The sequence below is a fragment of the Populus trichocarpa genome, chromosome 2 (genome assembly GCF_000002775.5).
Source record: "Populus trichocarpa isolate Nisqually-1 chromosome 2, P.trichocarpa_v4.1, whole genome shotgun sequence".
Taxonomy (NCBI): domain Eukaryota; kingdom Viridiplantae; phylum Streptophyta; class Magnoliopsida; order Malpighiales; family Salicaceae; genus Populus; species Populus trichocarpa.
In genome coordinates this window covers 809697-831449 of record NC_037286.2, presented here as the reverse complement: position 1 = coordinate 831449, position 21753 = coordinate 809697, and the positions used below count along the sequence as shown (strand labels likewise).

At 33.7% G+C, this 21753-nt stretch overlaps 3 protein-coding genes across 6 annotated transcripts; 1 reads left to right on the top strand and 2 right to left on the bottom strand.

Moving 5' to 3' along the window:
- Positions 1-6571: 6571 nt before the first annotated feature.
- On the top strand, positions 6572-11461 carry LOC7496883 (alcohol dehydrogenase-like 7). Its single transcript, XM_024594258.2, has 10 exons — positions 6572-6742; positions 6835-6971; positions 7098-7144; positions 8304-8629; positions 9280-9362; positions 9452-9527; positions 9868-9932; positions 10477-10572; positions 10752-10916; positions 11191-11461. Exons 1-10 carry the CDS (start codon positions 6691-6693, stop codon positions 11338-11340), a joined length of 1197 nt encoding a protein of 398 aa, XP_024450026.2. The 5' UTR covers positions 6572-6690; the 3' UTR covers positions 11341-11461.
- On the bottom strand, positions 11458-15170 carry LOC7496882 (neutral ceramidase 2). The gene is made up of 9 exons (XM_002300630.4): positions 14837-15170; positions 14524-14732; positions 14100-14396; positions 13430-13685; positions 13082-13340; positions 12779-12904; positions 12624-12687; positions 12368-12537; positions 11458-12077 (listed from the first exon to the last, which is right to left on the bottom strand). Exons 1-9 carry the CDS (start codon positions 15151-15153, stop codon positions 11517-11519), a joined length of 2259 nt encoding a protein of 752 aa, XP_002300666.3. The 5' UTR covers positions 15154-15170; the 3' UTR covers positions 11458-11516.
- Positions 15171-16870: 1700 nt separating this feature from the next.
- Positions 16871-19274, bottom strand: LOC18096079 (uncharacterized). 4 transcript variants are annotated; one of them, XM_052450681.1, is made up of 3 exons: positions 18982-19274; positions 17617-18834; positions 16871-17499 (listed from the first exon to the last, which is right to left on the bottom strand). In XM_052450681.1, the coding sequence occupies exons 1-3, from the start codon at positions 19150-19152 to the stop codon at positions 17092-17094; spliced, it is 1797 nt and encodes a 598-aa protein (XP_052306641.1). In that variant the 5' UTR covers positions 19153-19274; the 3' UTR covers positions 16871-17091. The 4 variants fall into 4 exon arrangements, with proteins under 4 accessions (XP_052306641.1, XP_052306643.1, XP_052306642.1 ...); XM_052450683.1 differs by having other exon boundaries at positions 16871-17715; positions 17962-18834; XM_052450682.1 differs by having other exon boundaries at positions 16871-17408; positions 17568-18834; positions 18982-19273.
- Between the last annotated feature and the right edge of the window lie 2479 nt (positions 19275-21753).

The window sequence follows — 21753 nt, the reverse complement described above, 5'->3', positions numbered from 1 at the left end:
GTTACTCTACGGGCTTCCGACCAATCCAGGCCCAATATTTTCAGCCCATTAATTAGAATAACTAGACTGTCGTCCCTCACATTGCTCTTTTCGCTTCCTTTGTATAGTTAGTGGATATAATAGGCCTGGCTCCTTCTATGGTTAAATTAATTTTGATGTTTAAAAAAGAAAAGTAAAACATGTTAACTTTATTAGTTTTAGTTCAGAATAATATAATAAATTAAAAAATATATATTAAACACGTTTTTTCAGTTTTTTTATTTATTTACAATTTTAGTGATATTTTCAAAACTTTTTTCATTTATGTTGGAAAAAAATATTTTATTTTAAAAAATAAAAAGAAAAGATATTTAATTTTATATATTTATTCTAGATTTTGTTATTTATTTTGATATTCTTTTAATCTCAAAAAAATTGTTATTTTTTTTTCAATTCTTGTTACTTGTTCGTGCTATTTGTTTTTATCTTTTGTAGCTTGTTTTAAATTTTATTTAAAAAAAATCAAAGGAAAACCTTGTGATATAAATAATATGTAAAATTTAGAAAATATAATCGAACATATAAAGTCAAAACCTTAATGAAAAAATAAAATAAAAACCCATGTCAATGAAATATAATACATATTTATCATAATTAAGCATGTTTTATCAATAAATTATAATTTTATTGGTCACTTGATATCCTTATATTGTTTATTGTTTTACAAGACTTAAACAATCAATATAACATTTTCTAATCAGTTTATGCAGTGAAAATAAGTAAAAAATTAATAAAAAATCTTTTTATTTATTGAGATAAAAAAAATCAGTGTGTGAAATTGTGAATGGAAAAAAAAACAATTTCAAAGGTAAATAAACAAAAAAAAGGGAAAATTTTATTAATATTTTGTTATTATTTTACCTAGAATTGAATTTAATATGTATTCCTGCTATTTTCCTATAGCTAGAAATATTGAATATGAATATAAATCTCACCCTCCTATCACTGAATTATTACCCTATTTATAACTCTTTTAAACAAGATCTTGCGCTAAAAAATAGATTTTAAAAATATTTTGATCGGTCCATCATAAATCATAATAGCGAAAAGTGCCAGGCCAGTAGTCGACTATCGTGCAAGCGTCAATCACATGCAAGTAGATGCTGTGTTGTCCGTGATAATATTCCGATCTGGATTACAAGATCACTCTGTGACCACTTGATCTCGATATGCTGACAGCTATTGTCTCATCATCCACGTGCATGGAGGACCTACTCCTGTGGCGATGCCTTGGCTAACGCGGGTGTTTATCCTATACACCAGCCCCTGCATTTTAAAGAAAGAGCATCGGGGGAAGGTTCATGGAAGGATTTGTGAAGTACATATGACTAGAATATATTCTGAAGTTCAGCTTAATTTTGCACGTTAATCTTAAAAACTAGCAATTTGAAGTGCGATACAGGCTAGTTTTTTTTATTTTAATAAAAACAGTTAATATCGTGTTTTTTTTCGAATATAAAGTATGCTAATTTTTCAAATATAAAAACAGTTGATAATTTTTTTTTATGCAGTGTAACCTTCTATTGCATGATAATACCAAAGAAATTCTTAATATATATCCTGCTATTCCTTTCTTTGTTTAAACCAGATAAATAAATTAATAACAATGATCTAAATGTTTGTTTGAAAATGTGATTACAGTTGTTTTTTAAAGTATTTTTTATTTAAAAATATACCAAAATAATATTTTTTTATTTTTTAAAAATTATTTTTAAAATTAACGCATCAAAATAATCTAAAAATACTAAAAAATTATTATTTTGAAGTAAAGAAAAAAATAATTTAAAATTACTAACAAAATATTAATTTAAAGTAAAAAAAATAAATTTTTAAAAAAATATTTTTAAAACATAAAAACAAGTTATACCAATATACGAGATGACATGCTCGCGCGTTGTCGCGGGCTTATAAAACAAATACACTTGATAGTGTTATAATTGTGAACCAGCATTAGATAAGTAATAGAAATTAAAGGTATGATGGAACAAATATTTCATGACGGAAAAAAAAGTTGTGTTGGTGATCAAAAACTTAGAGACTGAACAAAATGATTTGTAACAATCTACAGTGTTTTGTGAAGAAAGATACAGTGTTTTCGCCACATGATTTAGCTTTTCAGTTAATAAAAAGCAAAAAAAATTATAAAACTAAATTCTCTACCAACTTAATATTAAAAAAAAAAAACCAACAAAGATAATTTTGGAAGGAAAAAAAAACCCATGAGAAAAAACGTTGCAACAATTGATAATGTTTTGTGAGGAAAACTATAGCATTTTTCCCAATAAAATAAAATAAAAAATCATTTAGAGAAATATTGTAGCAATCCACAGTGTTTTGTGAGAAAAACTACAACGCTTTTCTCATATGATTTAGCTTTATTGTAATTATAATTATTAACCAACTCAATATTAAAAAAAAAATCGACAAAGATAATTCTAGAAAAAATCATAAAAAAATAACATGGGAAAACACTGCAACAATTCACAGTGTTTTAAAGAAAAAAAATTACAAGGCTAAATTATTAATCAGCTCAATATTAAAAAAAATATTATTGACATAGACAATTTTAGAAAAAAAAACAAACACCAAAAAAGGGGAAAAAAGTCATGTTGGAAACACTGTAGCAATTCACAGTGTTTTGTGAAGAAAGCTACAGTACTTCCCCACATGATTTAGCCTTATTTGTAATGACTTGTAATTGTAATTCACAAACAACTCAATATTAAAAAAATAAAATTGAAAAAGATAATTTGAAAAAAAAATATCACAAAAAAACCATGCGGAGAGACACTGTAGCAATCCACAATGTTTTATGAGCAAAGCTACAATGCTTTCCCCACATAATTAAGCTTTATTACAAAGTTAAATTCTAACCAACTTAATATTTAAAAAATAAAATCGACGAAGATAATTTTGAAAAAAAATATTACAAAAAAAGACAACACAAAAGAAACTGGAAAAAAACTATGTGAGGAAAAACTGTATCAATCCATAGTGTTTTGTGAGGAAAAACTTGTATTTACTTGTAATTGCAATTCTTAACCAGCTTAATATTTAAAAAATAAAATTGACAAATATAATTTTAGAGAAAAACATAATAAAAACAGAAAAAAACCATGTGGGAAAAAATACTGTAGCAAGCAACAGTAATTTTTTAGGAAAGTTACAGTGCTTTCCTCACATATTGTAACTGTAATTTTTAACCAGCTCAATATTAAAAAATAAAATTAAAAAAGATAATTTCGGAGAAAATCATAAAAAAAAACCATGCGGAGAAACACTGTAGCAATCAACAATGTTTTAAAGAAAAAAAAATTACAAAACTAAATTCTCAATCAGCTACGTATTAAAAAAAATCGACAAATATAATTTTAAAAAATAAAAAAATAAAATAGAAAAACTATGTGGAAAAACATCGCAACAATCTACAGTATTTTAAAGAAAAAAATTACAAAGCAAAAATTTTAACCAGGTTAATATTTAAAAAGTAAAATCAACAAAAATAATTTTGAAAAAAAAAAAATGAAAAAGTTAGCAAAAAAAAGAAAAAATACTAAATTACTGTTCACAGTAAATTATGTATGAAAAACACTGTATATGTGGGGAAATAGTAATTCCCCACACGATTGAGATATTGTTGTAATATCCTCCCCATTAATTAATAAAAGGGATACAGAGATGACGTTGATGATGACGAGACCTGACTCGTCCACCACGTGTATGGAAAATAACACAAGCTCATGTGACAACATGCGTTGAAAAACTTCGAAGATATATATATTTCATTCGGTGAGACTGTTCATAAATCGTGGCGTCTGATCATATAACATTTGACCAAACGAAATGAAAAAAAGTAAGAGACAAGACTTTGGGTATTCTTGTAATCGTGATCACGAGAGTATGGTTCTATCGCACACGTCTAGGTTGGTTCCCTTTTCTTTTTTTAATTTCTGTCTTATATGGTAGGTAAAATTGAATGGTATATTCCCTTGTTATTACCTTCCAAGTCAACCGTAACCAGTCGATCTAAGATCTAATTTAAAACGGAGTTTCAAATTAAATATATAAGAAATTATTTAATTAATCAAATTAATCTTATAAATTAACCTATAATTTAATCAACTTAATCAAAATCTAAATTAATAAAAAAAATTCAAAGAGATATTATTTTAATTTTTTAAAATAATATTATTTTAAACTAATTTTGGTTAAATTATTCCCAACCATGATTTAGATTCCAAAACCAGATCATGGGTTGGGCCACTTTAATATCTTTAATAAATCTTCATCTATCTACATCTAACCACCACCCTATATATATATTTTTTAAGCATAGCCATGGGTGTTTTTAGACATATGGTATAGCTGTTATTATTTTGACCTTTCACGGAACATATTGTGTGTTTTTTTCAAATATCATGTTTTTTAATTAAAAAAATATACATCTTGCTTTTTAATCTTAATATTTTTATTTATTTTATCTTTGAGATTTTTTCTTTAACTAAGGACGTGTAAATTTTATTTTTATAAATATCATGGAAATAAAACTTATTTATATAAATACGAAAGAAAATAAATAAAGATAAATTACAATAATCTCATTATCAATTTTTTTTTAAATAAATACTAATTAAAAAATGCATCAAAATAAATGGGTAAGAGTTCACACTTTTTATTCTCTAGATATTCATACATTAATTCTCGGAACATTAAGGGATGCTTGGGAGTTTAGTAGCGATAACTTTTCAAAGTGTTTTTTGCTTGAAAATACATCAAAATAATATATTTTTAAAATTTTTTAAAACTTAATTTTGATAGCAGTACATCAAAATGATATGAAAACACCACAAAAATATTAATTTGAAGCAGAAAAAAATTAAAAAAAATTATTTTTTTTAAAAACGCTTTTAAAACGCAAAAATAAATAGGTCTCTCACACGCGGGCTTTCAAAGACAGGCCCACATACCGAGGCCCTTTTTATCTTCTTACTTGACTAAAAAGACAGACAATACATTATTTGCTTTTTTTGTTTTAGGGAGACAAGTCATCTGTTGTCCAGACTCTAGAATCTCACCGTTGTTATGGTGCCGAGAGAATCATGGGGTTGGGGTTTCGCTCTAAAAATTTAATTTTTAATTTATTTTTAACAAAAAAAAATCCATAAAAACTCATATAAACCACAGACAACCCCAAAATACATTATAATCATTTGCAAAAAAAAAAAAAAAAAATTTCATCAACGCCCCGGTATATATTTAGAGAGAAAAAACATCTTCAATGAATTCCTCTCGATAAGAAGAACCTGTTAAAACATAAATCTTTATTTTCTATGGCCAAAATGTGACAAAATGAAAACTTTCTCTCATCCGCTGTTTTATGATGAGTTCTCTTTTTCCTCTCTAATTCACGAACTAAAAAAATTAACAAAATATATTTTTTGATGAAAAATAAAAGTTCTAAAATTTTTGAGATTGTCAGTTTTATATTTTGATATTTCCATTTTAAATTTTATCTTCTTAATTCAATTAAAAGTTTTATTTCATGGAATTAAATCTAAAAAATCAAACCGAAAAGAAAAAAAAATAAGGATGATATTAAAAAAAATTAAAAAAAATTGCCTCACCGTTGACAGGAAGGCCATTCTATTAATTAGCTGCGAAGGTAACTGGCTGGTGGCATTATTTTCTCTTTTTTCAACCATACAGCGTAGCTGTGATTAGTGGTGTGCTGTTGAAGTGTCACCTTCAATCCTTTTTCGTCCTACGTGCGTGTTGATTTTGTGATTTGTTTTTTCACATCACATTGATTATATGTTTGGAAATTTAATTTTGTTAATAATAATGAAAGTTATTAAATTCAGCACAATAAATTAATTAAAGACTTTATAAAATTAATTTAATTGACCTAACAAGTTAATTTATAATCAAAACTTGGTTTATTTTTTTAAAAAAATTCCTCTAATAATATATATTAAAAACCAAAACACCAATGATCCAATTTTATATGCAGTTGACCCAATCCTACTAGCTATTTATACGGTTCTTAAATTAGTTTCTATCTCAAATACCTTATTATATATCTATTGTTTTTTTTTTTAAGGCAAACAACTATATAAGCGTTATTTTTATTTTTATATAATCTTATATTTATTTTAATTATTTTCTTAACACTGACCGGGTCTTGGATTACTAGTTATTGAGTTAATTCATTTGTTATAATGTTAATATTTTTATTAAATAAGTGTTTTTTTTTTTTTAATTCTCTGATGCGTGACTCATCTGAGTTTAGATTGAATTTACCGAGTCGAACTCAATAAAATAATTGATTTTTACCATGTCAACTTAAAACACAGTACAGATAAGATTCGGAATCATAAGTTTTTCTAGTCAACTCAATTAACCAAACCGGTTTATCCAAATTCCTAGAAAAAGACAATCCGAACGGCAAGTAAGACACGATCTTTTGCTCGAGAAAGACGAGGAACTTGGCCAAACGAATATAAAGAAACAACCACACCAGGACAAAATGTGCTGTCGCCACCACTACTAACCACCACTACATTTTTCACTACTTAAAAGAGCCGAAGAGATCTACAAATTTTTTGTACCAAGAGAGCAGCTAGCAGTCTTTTTTGTATCTTAGTTGCTACAATGGATGGAGAGAAATTCTCAGTCGAAGCAGGGAAACCAATTCTATGCAAAGGTAAGCAAAAACCCTTCTCAGCTGTGCGTGTATACACACAAATCTTGCTTTTGAAAATATGTGTTCATAACATGTAGCTTGAAACTGTACAGCTGCGGTGGCTCGCAAACCAGGAGAGCCTCTCGTAATAGAGGAGATAATCGTGGCTCCTCCGAGTCATCATGAAGTTCGTGTTCGAATTATCTGCACCTCTCTCTGTCAAAGTGATGTCACTTTTTGGAAATTGAAGGTTTTCATCTTCATCTGATCAATCTCAGAATCTCTTTCTACTTATGGAAAAACAGAAAGCACAGCCACAACAATATATTACAACTTTTATTTTAACTGTGTGCTTTTTGTCTGTCACTTGTTGAAGGATCTTCCTGCTGTTTTTCCAAGAATACTTGGCCATGAGGCTATCGGGTAAGTGAAAAAACACCATCCACTTCTGTTCCTCACACTCACTGGTTCATGGTTTTCATCATTCTTCAATGGATTCCGTTTTCTTTTCCAATGGTATAGTAATTTGTAAATATTTGAATAATATTATGATCACTTGAACGGCAATTCTGATGTGGACTGCATGCTACAAATGGACACATCTCTCCCTCACCAATCACCCTCTAGCTAACGTCTAATCCTGACTTGCATGAACCGCAATTCAAACTATTCTTAATAGTTTAATCCAAGTAATTTTCTGCACCCATATGTTTCCATTTTCTTAATAGATCCAGTCAAGGGGCCCCGAAGGCTGTAGCTTTGACAGCTACAACCAACCTTCTGTTGCCATTGACTGTGCCCTCTCATGGCCAATACAAAACCATGTATATAGAAATACAGTATTGACCGGTGATTATTTTGAAAACAGAAACTTATTTGCCGTTCATGATTTCAAAGATCGATTCAATGCATTGAAAAGGGAGTTTAATAATATTCAAATTTGTATTCTTGTCAAAGAATCAAACAGTTAATTTTTCCTTCCTAGTGAGCATTGACTGCTTCACTATAAGCTTATCCGAACCAACTCTATTGCCAGCATAGAGAAGAAGGGGATTGACTTGTTGTTTGGGATCATTTTCATTTTCTATTTTTGCTTTCGAAAATGTAAAAGTTAATAATGGGATTTTAAATCCAAATAAAGTGGTTCCAAAACTTATTATAAATTAAATAAAATTATTTGTTGTTAAGCGTTGTATAAAACAGCTTTGAGCTTATAACGATAATACTATAATCTTTGATGGGCTCGGGTGCCATTTTTTATCTTATTTTTATAATTCATGGAGTATTGAATGCTCTGAATTTTTTTCATATATCACTACCCTACACTACATATGAAGATGACCTTCAGATGGTTTCCAAACTTTTTTTTTTTTTTGAGTCCGAGAATTTTAAACTGCGTTTGTTTCATGTAGTGATCAATCACTAGAATTTTGTGGTTTGGCAAAAAAACAGCTGCCGCAAAAAAAAAAAAACACACTCTAGTTAGGTGTCAGGTTATAATTTGCTGCTTTTGAGCATGCTTCTGATCATATGCATGTTTGGTCAACTAACACAAGTTCCAATTATTTTTATGTTAATGTAGAGTTGTGGAGAGTGTAGGGGAGGATGTAGATGAGGTCGTCGAAGGAGATGTTGTGATTCCTGTATTCTTGCCAGATTGTGGAGATTGTGCAGACTGCAAATCAAAAAAGAGTAACCTTTGTTCGAAACTTCCCTTCCAGGTCTCTCCTTGGATGCCTAGAGATAAGACCAGTAGATTCACCAACCTAAAAGGAGAGGTTCTATACCATTTCCTAAATGTATCGAGTTTTAGTGAGTATACTGTGGTGGACACTGCCCATATTGTAAAGATTGATCCTTCAATCCCACCAAGTAAAGCATGCCTACTCAGTTGTGGAGTATCAACAGGTACGGGAATCCACTGACTCGTGATACAAAATTACAATCTCCCCTGTTGCAAAACTCTGGCACATTTTGTCTAATTCATGTTTGGTCAAGTCCATTAAGACTAGTGGTGATTTAGTTGAGTTCTCTTGAAATTTTACAGATCTCCAAACTCCCTTCTATGAATTCTTGACTATCCTGCTTACAATGTTTTCAACCATTTCCTATGCATGTATTGTTTGGAGAAACGGAGCTGGTTTTAAGTTATGCATTTGGACAAGATAGCTGAACCTATGTGTTTATCTTCACCTGGAGTAACTATTATGTTTTTGCCTCTGAATGCATCATTATTTATTATTTATTTAAGAGTAATATAAATTATATTTTAAAATTTCATTTAAGATATTGAATTGAAATGATTTTTTGACATGGTATAAGAATCTTAATAACCAAGCAGTTACGAGTTCGAATTTCACTATCCTTATTTATTTGATAAAAATTAAATATAAGATAATGTGGTCTATGCAAGTTTCAAATCCAAAAAACTTTTACTTGATGAAATATGTTAGAGAATAATATAAATTATATATTTATATTTTATCTAACAACTTAAATTATTGGATTAAGATGATAATTTAATAGTATTGCAATATTGACCACGAATTGGTTTTCAGGGGTTGGAGCTGCATGGAGAACTGCAAATGTTGAGGCAGGGTCAACTGTTGTCATATTTGGGCTTGGGTCAATCGGCTTAGCAGTATGATCACTGTTTTACTCATCTATCTCTTTTCTGATTTATATGCTAGGCTGCTGGGATAACGTCATGGCTATTTGGTTGTTCTCTAGGTTGCAGAGGGTGCCAGAATAAGCGGCGCTACTAAGATTATAGGGGTGGATGTGAATCAAGAAAAGTTCGAAATTGGCGAGTACTTTTTGTGGGCTCATTGATGCTATTTTTTCACAAAATTTCATAAATTAAAATCCTAGGATTGAATCACTTCTTTAAATGAGTACAAAAACACACATTTTGTTAGAGAATAATATAAAACTTATAATATTTTAAAATTTTAAATTGAAATAATTTTTTAATATAGTATCAAAACTTTAATGATAAAATAATTATGATTTTTGCATTTGCTTTTGTCGATAATCATGAGAACAAGGGTTGGCTAGGATGGATCACAAGCAGTTTATGTCATTAAATTAATGTCAGAGTGTATTGCATGATTTATGTTTGATGCTTTATTTTCATTTCCACACAGCAAAAAAATTTGGAGTCACAGACTTTGTCAATGTTGGAGAATGCGGGGATAAACCTGTGAGCCAGGTTTTCCTCTCAATCCTTTTACCTTATTGTTTATTTTCTACATTAATAATCTTGAGTTGGAAAGCAATTGGAAAGAGCTGAAGAAGTGCGTGTTCGTCTGCTAGCTTGAGATGAGATTTTGTCTCAAACTGCTCTTGCTTTATGAACGATGGTTTGTGCTTGTTGTTTAAGGGAAACACGTTAACTGCCTGTTAGCTAACCTCATGCCTTAAATGCAAGGAATAGATAGCTTTTACTAGATTCAAAGGCTATGGCATGCTTTCAACCTGATTTCTGAATACAGAAGTAACTTGTGATTTCACAGCTTCGAGATGGGATCCCTATAGCATAGAAATGCATTTTTTCTAAAATTGCTATAATATGCTTTTTTAAAGAGCACCTAGAAGTCTCCCCTTGTAGTTTTCTCCTTTCTCTGAGCAAAAATAATGGAGGGGTGAAAGGGTGTTTGGAAAAATCAGGATTTAGAATTTTTGACATAAGTGCTTCGCTCTCCGATCACTGAGTAGTTCATTCTGAAGTGTTTTCTTCTTACCATGTTGAACAGGTGATCAATGAAATGACTGGTGGGGGAGCAGACTATTGCTTTGAATGTGTTGGTTTGGTGTCCTTGATGGAGCAAGCATATGCTTGCTGTCGAAAGGTCTCGCTTCCAAAATGCCATTTCATTTATGTCAATGTTCTAGTCTTCCTCTAGGCTTCTGAGGATTTACTCTACGCTGGAGCTTAACACAGTTGTATAGGCAGTAAAGACAGTTTGTTTATTTACATGATTGTGTATGGTGGGTAATCTTGTTATTTGCAAATCATTTTGTAATTCAGGGATGGGGAAAGACAATCATCTTAGGAGTGGAAAAACCAGAGTCACGGGTCTCCCTTCCGTGTGCGGATGTCCTTCAGAGTGGGAAAACCCTCACTGGAGCCTTGTTCGGTGGTCTCAAAGCTAAATCTGATATTCCAATTCTCCTAAAGCGTTACATGGACAAGGTGAACTTTTCTTTTCTTGCCTATCATGGCTTAAGTAAGACTGTCGTTATCCAACAATATAACTGGCTTGATAATGTAACCTCCTTTTTTGTTTTTGCTATTAGAGGCACAATATTGTGTGTACATGTTACAGTTTCGAGGATTTTCCTCGTCCCAAGTGGTCATATAAAGCATTTAAGTAGTTATTTTCCCCTTGGTGATTTATGCTTTGGCATGTTAATTCTAAGTGGTTTTGCAGATGCGTGCTTGCTTACGAAGTGTTTTTCTCTTTCAGGAACTGGAGTTGGATAAGTTTGTGACCCATGAGATCAATTTTGAAGACATTAACAAAGCCTTCGATTTATTACTTGAAGGAAAGAGTCTCCGATGTGTAATTTGGATGGACAAACAAGCAAGCTACTCCAAAGGTGTTTGTATATCATGATTCTTGAAGGCTCTCATTTAAGCGTCTGCCCTTCTATTTGCACGATGTTTGTGGGGTTTGATCTTCAAACAAATAAAGGCAGAGTCTATTAGAATATCAATAAAAGCATAGTTTGGATTCAGGGAAGCTCTTTTTTATTTTTTATAACAACGAACATTTAATACAAATCTCCTCGATTATGATACCGTAAATGCACTAGATGCTCCGGTGAAGTATTCAATGGGGGAGTGTTGTGCTTTCTTAGATGACCCAAAATGCCTTAGCCGATAAACTCCAGAGCTAGCCTCCTCTGGCACCTCCCATTCGATGGTTGCTAAGCTAGTGTAGAGACTGCTATTGTCCAATTTCCACTTGAAATACAAGCAGAAATCATCATCATCATAAACTGGAATCCATCGTTGTCCTTGGAGCATCTCTACGGCTGCAAATGTGCCTTCTGTTAATAGATCATTCCTCGCGTTAGCACTCCAAAACGTGGCGCTTGGTCTATTCCCCTTTTTGAATGAACCTCCTTTTGGTTCACTGACATCTTGTTTAATGTCACCAAACTTTTTACCCCCGGGGAGCGAGTCTGGAAATGGATCAGCTAAGAGTCTGAGTACTTTCGAGGAAAGATCTGGCGGTGACAAGTCTGCTGGTTGTAGGACACCCCTCCCCTTAGCCATTGCCAGTGCTAGGTGGTTGAATTCTTGAATGTATGCTGATAATGTGTGAGGACCATAGAGTGTTGAAGCAGCCTGCACGATTCATTATTAGCTAGCAAAATCACAATAGGCTCAGCATGTGGCTAGCAATATATATGTTTTTTTCCAAAAAAACATTTTCAAGTTATAGTTTTTGACACAGGCATGGATTCTGATCAAATCGGTTAAGAGAAAGCCACACATAAGATTCATGGGACTCTTGTCTTGCTACTCTTATAGCCTCATCTTTTTATCTCATAATGAGACCAAAAACGTTCAATGCCTAGACTTATTGTCTCTGGCGAACCCTCGTAGATGGTTTTATATTACTCTCCAAGGCATACCTCATATCTTTGTTGCTCGTATTCTTCAAAAGTCGCAACATACTGAGAGTAAGTGTTTGTCAGGCCAGCTATTACAACGTGGGTCTCGTCGTCAAACTCTCCTCCTCCATTACTTACCAATGTCTCCTTTACTGCTTCCCTCAGTCGACGACCAGCCATTGTCGTGAGCTCTGCAAATGTCAAGAGCCACGGCAGCTTGTTTTTTGGCACAAATTGTAAATCAAGTCATTTCATTACCGAGGGAAAGAAAACAAACCTCCTGGAACCGAAAGTATGATCAATTTTCCCAGCCTAAGAATTTGAATAGGAAGAATTTCTGGCTGCATAAGATTGAAGCAACAATTAATTGAAAATAAATCTCTACACATGCGGACACTCTAGCCAATCCAGTCACAGTCCTTAATGTCTTACCGTCCACGCATAAGGTTCAAACATTTCTCCCGAGGATAGTAAAACAGCCTTGGGCTTTTGGCATTCCACCTGGAATTGGCTTGGTTCTTTTAAGAGGTCCCTCACTTTTTTCCAAAGCTCGTTGATCTGTAAGCATTGGTTAAATCAGTTCTCACGCAAAGGTAAATATTAATTTTACATAATACTCTTTCCAAAATCGTTTAATGAACGAAATTCTTTCCAATAATGTATTCCGAAAAAACCATTCAAGGAAGCTTTAAATAGCCAATAAACTTTTTTTTAAAATGAGAATAAGGTCCTGACCTCTGTATCACCCTGCTGAAACCCGAACATGCCAGGCCCATCTGTGGTTCCAGCGGCAAAACCTGGACCAAGGGCTGCAGGACAAGTCCTAACCTTTGTCTTTCCACTTAGCTCCACTTCTATTTCACTAAAGTTTTGGTACACATGGCGATAGTCGACCTTTCCAGTCAATTCCTTGGTGGCAGACATGAACAGATCAACGGCCTTGTTGAACTGCCTCTCTCCAATGATCTTTGTGCTCAGTGTATCATCTGGGTATCTGATGAAAAAATCCATGGAGTCAAGCCTAAGCTTATTAATATTTAAGGGCTCATTTGATTCAAGTCTAGTTAGTGAAAGCTTTGGTACCCAGGTCCACGGCCTTTGCAGAGGGTGACATCTCCATGGCATGAAGAGTGGTTAAAGTCGCAAGGTTTTCCACTATCAGTACAGAATGCTCCTAGCACATTTGGGCTGATGTCTCCAACATTTGATTGACAAAATGCCCCTACAAACTGCGACCCATCACTTTTCCTCGCCTTGAAGCTTCGGCTAGTTGAATTATCGCATGGTTTTCCTCCCGTAGCCTTGATGGATCGCACTTTCTTGATCAATTTGCTTATATCTACCACACACAAAACAAGGTTGATGCACCTAACGGATCAACCCATGCTCACATTATTACACTAAATAAAGAATAACATGTAACCAAAGAATTCATTTCCTCATCTTCCGAATCAAGTAGTATAAATTCATATAAATTCCTTACAGATGTGTAATCCATAATCACAAGACTCGATTCAGTCTGGTGGATTATCTTATAAGCTCATTAACTCGAGATTTAATTCAGGTTGTGCCAATAGAAAAACTTTAAATTGATCCTTAGTAAGTTCTAACAACTCGAGATTCTATTCTAGTAAACCGTGAGAAGTGAGCCTTGAACCATGGTTTCACCGGTGAGCATCGGGTCCTTCAACTAATGAGCTATCTTTGTGAGATGGTGTAAAAATCAAATATTTCAGAAGATGGAAATGCTTACTTGAAGGCGTGGGCACGCTACGTGATGAGTTGGATTCGGTGGAAGTGAACCAGTCCTCAAAAAACCTAGCGGCAGCACCCTTGTTGTCTCCACTGATGAGTTTATTGTCTCTAGACATTGAGGTTCCATGAGTGGCGTACCAGCTGAATGCTCCAATGCTCTTACCACTAGCACTATCTACAAACTTCAAAAGGGTCATTTCTTTGTCAACATTGGCTGGATATCGTGCTCTCTCTTCCGCTGGGTTAAGTAGATATGCACTTGGACTCCTATTTATTCCAGCATTTTCAACGTCCCCTGAAAATTAAAACAAGAGCAATGCAATTTGCCATGTGTTTTCGAACTGGGAAAGCAGTCTAGTTGCAGAATCTACGCAGGCTCACTTCATAAATGGAAAAAAAAAATGCTTGATTAACTTGATTACCTGTGTTAATGAAAACTGAGCCAGGCTTCAGATTCTCGTGGGCTTGAACTACGCTTTGCTCAATTGCATTGACAAGGGCATCAAAAGATTGTTGGACAAAGCCTAGAGAAGTAACATGGTAGAGTAAATATTGCAGATACCCTCCAGGCCCAGCATGGGTATGAATGCCACTGATGGCCAGATTTTCTTTCGTGTACAAAGTTCCATACCTTCAGATTAATCACCAAAATGACAGGATTATTATGATTATTTATTAATCAAATAACTTCTTTATCTTGTGTCATTTAATAGAATTGCTTGCCCTTTATTTTACCTTGATCTTAGTCTCTCGAGTACTTTAACAGTCACAAGCTGTGAAGCCATGCCAGCATCAAGATTGACAAAAGCAAACCTTGCCCTCTGGTCATTCTGATCAGCCACAATAAAAGTCCTGGCTCTTAACCTGAAATGCACGCCAGCACTGTTCTGTTCCATGCTAGCATAACCCATCATGTTAACCTCGGCAGCAGGACCAGTCATGTCATAACTCCCCACCCCGATCAAGTATTCGCCATTAATGACTCCTATAATGGCAAGGGCAGCAAGAAGTAAAAGAAAATGGGAGTCTCGATATGATTTCCTACTCATCATTTCTGTCTAATTACAAATTCCCATTGCCTCTATAGTTATATAAAGGAATTGGAAGCTTTGAGAGTTTCTTGGATTCTCTTGTGATGCTAAAATTTCTTAGCACTTAGTGACTTGATTCATGATCAGCTTGTTTTCTTGTTAGGGTCTTGAGTTGTCACAATGTATTTCTTCTTGGTTTAGTCCGTTCGAGGAGATCGTCAACGCATGTTTTCGTCTATTGTTTTGTGCAATGATGCTCTTCAGCGGCCAAATAAGCATCGCTTGCAGAATATCATGGACCAAAGTTCAATTATATTATTGAGTGGTTCGGTAGATTCCAGTATTATATTATTTGACGACTACATGGTGTTATTAAAGTTACTCTAGCATCATAGATTAATCTAAATTAGAATTTTAATTAAATTATATAAAACCTAATTAACCTCATAAATTAATTTGTTATTGAATGACTTATCAAGATCAAGTTGATTTTTTTTTTTAAATAAAATAAAATAATATTATTTTAATTTTTTTAAAACAACACCATTTTTACATCATTCAAGGTCATCCAACCAATCCATGACGTGATAGCCTGGCCCTGTAACTTTTCTACAGGTTGAGGCATGTCAATTATGAACTTTTAAACAAATGAAACTCTTTATTATTGCCAAAGATTATTATTTGATCCAGTAAAATAATTGGTCAAACAATTTAGCTCAATATCTAATCCCTGTATTTTTCACATTTTTTTAACCCATCCTTCTATCAACTTGTTCGTTTTTCATAAGAATTTAATTGTTTTTCTCTAAAATATCTTCCATCTCTACAAATTCTCAGATCTCATAAAAAAAAAGACAATTAAAAATGCATTGGAAAAAAGAGTGATGTAGAAATCCCAAAAGAATTACAAGTCTAAATTATTTTATGAATAAAAAAAATTAACTTAAAATTGAGACCTCCAAAATGCTTTATTGGGCTTTTTAATTGCTTCGGCCTATTGGATGCACCGAATACTCCATGCTTGGAGCAACATGTAATCTTTCGTTGCTGGACTTTTTCCCTCAAGACTATTACCATTTTCGATTATTGCCCATGATCTCAATCCTTGTTGTGGCATAACTTGCCATCAACATTTAAGGTGTCCAAAGTGCATAGAAACCTTTTAAATCACTCCAAGTTGTGTGAAGTTTGTCCTATGTCCTCAATATATTCAATCGAAGGCGCGGTCTAGAATAAACACATCATTTTCTCACTTCAAAATCACAATTTCTCCATCTCAAGCAGCTATTTTTTTCCGACCCGTAGATCCACTGTAGGGCCCTTGAAGCCAACGTTCATGGAGGTAACAGCTGATCAGAGAAATGTCACTGGCTGTTTTTCCTTTCTTCATCTGTCTATGGCCACCAGGAAGTTCTAGGATTTCTAGCTACAACTGCATCGCTCTTTCTTCTGTCTTAGTCAAACCCAACACTTGTGTACCCCATCATCGCAAAGTAGTCGCATTACTCTTTCGTAGCATGATCGAGTGCCCGTTTATTTGTTTATTTGTGCGGTGCAAACGAAACATGAATCTTGATCTCGAGAGCTATCATGGAATATTTGCCCATATATATCCTTAAAAGCCACTTCCCCACCATGCAACATTTCTCCGAGACTACCCCGCTAAATAACAATCAAATTTTCTAGAGGCTGGAGTTAAACTAAAGAAAAAGAAGTAAGACAATATTGTAGAAGGAAGTGAAAACAAAATAAATAATTTTTCATTGATATATATAGTTTACTAAAAAAAAAATCAGGATAACAAAACAAAGGAAATGATCCTGAAAACATGAAGTTTAAAACCATAATGAATATAACCAAACAAACCACACATTAAAGCAACACCATGATCATTCTATAGGAAACAAAAAATTGCTGTCCTAATAGGAAGCAACATGCTTTTCTTTCGCCTTGGCTTCCTCATATTTGGGGGCGGTGCCCAGGAAGCTTCTCCTTGATCTTCTCCATCATTCCCTTTTTCACCATAGGCTCTCCTTTATGGGAAACTACATTTTCAGTAGAATCAAATTCAGATGGAGGGACCTCTTCAGTTTTTTTATGTCCCGGCATTTTCTCCTTGATTTTGTCAAGTAAACCCCTCTTCTCTTCTGGTTCAAGGGGTGTATTTGTGTTTGAAACTGCAGCTTCAGTATAAGCAGGTTTAGCTGGAAAAGGGAACTCTTCGGTTTTCTTATGTGTTGGCACTTTCTCCTTGAGAAAACCCCTCTTCTCTTCCGGTTCAGATGGCGTATTTGTGTGAGAAAATGCGGCAGCTGGAGGGTGAGGGACCTCTTCAGTTTTCTTCCGTGATAGCTCTTTCTCCTTGACCTTGTCAAGGAAACCCTTCTTTTCCTCTGGTTCAAAGGGTGTCTCTGTGTGAGAAAATGCAGATTCAGCTGGAGGAGGGACCTCTTCAGTTTTATGTGCTGGAACTTTCTCCTTGACTTTGTCAAGGAAACCCTTCTTCTCCTCTGGTTCAAAGGGTGTCTCTGTCTGAGAAAATGCACCTTCATTAGAAGCAGATTTAGCTGGATGGGGAGGGACCTCTTCAGTTTTCTTATGTGATGGTATTCTCTCCTTGGCTTGGTCAAAGAAACCCTTCTTCTCCTCTGGTTCAAGGGGTGTCTCTGTGAGGTGAGCTGCGGCTTTAGCTGGACGGGGAGAGACCTCTTCAGTTTTCTTAAATCCTGGTGTTCTCTCCTTGGCTTGCTCAAAGAAACCCTTCTTCTCCTCTGGTTCAAGGGGTGTCTCTGTGTGATGAGCTGCGGCTTTAGCTGGACGGGGAGAGACCTCTTCAGTTTTCTTAAATCCTGGTGTTCTCTCCTTGGCTTGCTCAAAGAAACCCTTCTTCTCCTCTGGTTCAAGGGGTGTCTCTGTGTGATGAGCTGCGGCTTTAGCTGGACGGGGAGAGACCTCTTCACTTTTCTTAAATCCTGGTGTTCTCTCCTTGGCTTGCTCAAAGTAACTCTTCTTCTTCTCTGGTTCAAGGGGTCGTGACCCTGTGGGATGACCTGCGGCTTCAGTTGGAGAGGGAGGGGAATCTTCAGTTTTCTTATATGCTGGTATTATGTCCTTGGCTTGCTCAAAGTAACTCTTCTTCTTCTCTGGTTCAAGGGGTCGTGACCCTGTGGGATGAACTGCGGCTTCAGCTGGAGAGGGAGGGGAATCTTCAGTTTTCTTATATGCTGGTATCATGTCCTTGGCTTGCTCAAAGTAACTCTTCTTCTCTGGTTCAAGGGGTCGTGACCCTGTGGGATGAACTGCGGCTTCAGCTGGAGAGGGAGGGGAATCTTCAGTTTTCTTATATGCTGGTATCATGTCCTTGGCTTGCTCAAAGTAACTCTTCTTCTTCTCTGGTTCAAGGGGTGTCCCTGTGGGATGAACTGCGGCTTCAGCTGGAGAGGGAGGGCCATCTTCAGTTTTTTTATACGCTGGTATTATGCCCTTGGCTTGCTCAAAGTAACTCTTCTTCTTCTCTGGGGTAAGGGGTGTCTCAGACGGATAAACAGCTTCAGTCGGAGGAGGAACCTCTTCAGTTTTCTTATATGCTGGTATCATGTCCTTGGCTTGCTCAAAGTAACTCTTCTTCTTCTCTGGGGTAAGGGGTGTCTCTGTGTCAGAAGGAACAGTAGTATCCTCATGTTTCTTCTCCCCGTCACCAGGCTGCAATATATTTCAACAAGAGAAAAGAACTGTCAGTTTCAAGAAAAACTCAACAACAGAGAAAGTAACTAAAATAAACAATGAGATTAATATAAATCAATCGAGTTAATCAATCGAGTTAATCAATCGAGTTAATCAGAAACTTACATAACTGTTGTCTGATCGATGAATTTTCTCTTCATACTCAGTGGCAGGCACCTCTTCTTTTTTCTTCCCCATGAAACCAAACAACCCACGATCCTTGGTCTCAGTAGCACCACTCTCTTCACCAGCACTGGTCTTGGTCTCATACTCGTGGCTCTTATTTACCCCAGCCATAGTGATCAAATTCACAATCCGAACTTAAGCAAGAAAATATAACAACTAAAGACAGAGTAAAATGAGTAAGCTTTTGTGTCAAGTGATTTGCGTTTGTAACTGATGTTTTAGCTTAGCAGGAGTGTAGGGCTTTTATAGCAGTGATACAGCGCAGAGCGGATGCGATTAAAGAAATAATAAAGCCAAAGGAGCTTGACCAATCAAGTTTCACTTTCTGTAGCCGACGTGTGCATTTAACGAAAATAAATATCAGCAGCACGCACAAAATTATACGCGCTTTGATATTCTGCCAGGTGTTCGTCAATCAGAGGCTAGCATAGTTATCCAACCAGCGCGGGTCTGATACGACTCCGAACCCGAGTTGGGAGTTTACTGGGTGATGCTAAAAACAAGTTATTTTCTTATCAAAATTAAAAAATATTAAAAAAATATTGTTTTAGATAAAGAATTTAAACAAATTCCTTGTACTTGAAGCAGCTGGTTTATGGATCGATCCACAGATCATTTAGGTTTGACTGGATGGCACACTTCGGTTTGAAATGAAATTCTTCTTGGATTAAATTTTGAGCTACCGAGTCAATTTAAAACAATATAATATTGAATAAAATTAGAAAAAAAATAAAAAATAAAAGCAAATTCATTGAAATTAATTAGATTGAGTAATGAATGACCCACAATGTTATTTGGGTTTGACAGTATTTATATTCACTTTGATTTAGAATGGATGGATGTAGATAAGATGGCTCAATCTATTTTTCAAATTATTTTTAATTTTAAAATATATTAATTTGATGTTTTTAAATGATTTCTAATTATTTTAATATGCTGGAATAAAATATTAAAAGTTCAGAAAAATATTTAATATATTTTTAATTAAAAAAACTTTTTTTAAAAATATCAAGCATCAGATTACAATCACACTCCGAACAATTTGGCCAGCGCTACATGTTGAGTCGGTAGATATTTTTGTGGATGCGGTAGAAGCGTGTTGGACACGCGAGGAATGTGTAGAGTGAGTCTAAAGGAAATGAAAGGAGAGAAGTAAAGTGGAAAAGTTGAGAAAGGCGACGCTGTAAGATATTTTTTGACACGTGGAAGGAGAATGTGAAGAAGTTGTCTCATGATTAGACCTGGCGTCAGAAGTGTCGGCCTCGACTGGATGAAATATGAATATGGAAGGGCGGTGTATGTCGGTGTGAGTTATTGGACGGGAAAAACTCCCTTAGGTTTGCTTCGTTGTGTTTTTCTTTTCTTTTCTTTTTTTTTAAATTTTAAATTATCTGGTATTTCAATTGGCTACCAAATTTATTTTTAACAAAGGATAATTAACAAAAACTAAAAGATATTCCATCATCTTGTAAACACAGTTCATTATAGTAGATTTCCTCTTTTTTTAAGTTTTTTTTTTTTCATGCTTCACATTTTGTTTATTAAAAATTAAATTATATAATTTATTGCTATTTATTTTCTATATACTTATTTCAGTCTCATGATTTATGTTGCGAATTTAATGGGTTAATCTTATTGATTCAAGTTTTTTTAAATTGAAATTTTTTTATTTTTATCTTTTAATATTTGATTGATTATAAACTAAATTTCATGATTTGTTTTAGTTTGCTTTTTATAATGTTATGCGAGTCTTATGATCCAAGTTATGATTTTTTACTCGAATTAACTCAAGTTGTTTTATTGTATTTTTTTTATATTGAATTTCTTTTCAATTTTATTTTTTATCGGTGTGTTGATTGACAATTAATTATATTAAGGATAACCATTTAAATGGATGTTTTGGTATGATAAAATAATCATATTGATAGATTATTTGAAGACAATTAATTATATTAAGGATTTGTTTTTGTGTGTAGCTTTGAAAGCAAGTATTTCGTGTTTATTTGTGTGATGCATCGTGTATACCATCACATAAATAAACAAGCTCTAAATCTCAACGGAAAAAGTAACATAAAAAATGATAATTAATAATTTGTTTATATTATCTTGTATTTATGATTAATTAAAACATTACACATTAAATCACGTATATTTTTTATTACTTTTAGTTGACAGAAATCACATGAAACTCATATAATTTTTTTTCTCCTAGTTGAATTATTGAATTTCTTATAATCTCAGGTTTGAATTATATAAAAATCATGTTATAGATCAAATTAGACAGAAAACACTAAATCTTTACATAATACATTTCATTTTACTCGAAGATCTTAGCAAGCTCATAAATTTTTTTAATGGGATAGAGAAAAATAACATTATTTTTAGAGGATTACTTAACCATTATATCAACTTAGATTGAAGAAAATATTTTAATGAAACCTCATTGATATTATAAGAATTTAATAAAAAAACAAAAAATAATTTAAGAACTTAACTGAGATTAGTTTTATGAACTGAGGATTTTTTTCATGGTCTGCCTTAAAAAAGGCAATAAATTAGGTGGGAACTTATGACAGTGTCGTCGATGAAAAAGAGAGGGAGAGCCTCGAGATTAGCGACTGGTAGGTTTGTGGCATTGTTTTGTAAGAGATAACGTGATCAAATTTACTTTGATGTTGTAAGATTTGTTTTTTATTCTGATTATTTTTGTAT

Bases quoted from the DNA above. Each gene is read 5' to 3' on its own strand.
- LOC7496882 (XM_002300630.4), bottom strand. From the start codon at position 15,153: ATGATGAGTAGGAAATCATATCGAGACTCCCATTTTCTTTTACTTCTT. The intron at 14,733-14,836 runs GTAAAATAAAGG...ATTAATCTGAAG, and splicing joins CTCGAGAGACTAAGATCAAG to GTATGGAACTTTGTACACGA. The intron at 13,341-13,429 runs GTACCAAAGCTT...TTTTTTCATCAG, and splicing joins TGCAAAGGCCGTGGACCTGG to ATACCCAGATGATACACTGA.
- LOC18096079 (XM_052450680.1), bottom strand. From the start codon at position 19,152: ATGGCTGGGGTAAATAAGAGCCACGAGTATGAGACCAAGACCAGTGCT. The intron at 18,835-18,981 runs GTAAGTTTCTGA...AATATATTGCAG, and splicing joins ATCGATCAGACAACAGTTAT to CCTGGTGACGGGGAGAAGAA.
- LOC7496883 (XM_024594258.2), top strand. From the start codon at position 6,691: ATGGATGGAGAGAAATTCTCAGTCGAAGCAGGGAAACCAATTCTATGC. The intron at 6,972-7,097 runs GTTTTCATCTTC...CACTTGTTGAAG, and splicing joins TCACTTTTTGGAAATTGAAG to GATCTTCCTGCTGTTTTTCC. The intron at 9,528-9,867 runs GCGAGTACTTTT...ATTTCCACACAG, and splicing joins TCAAGAAAAGTTCGAAATTG to CAAAAAAATTTGGAGTCACA.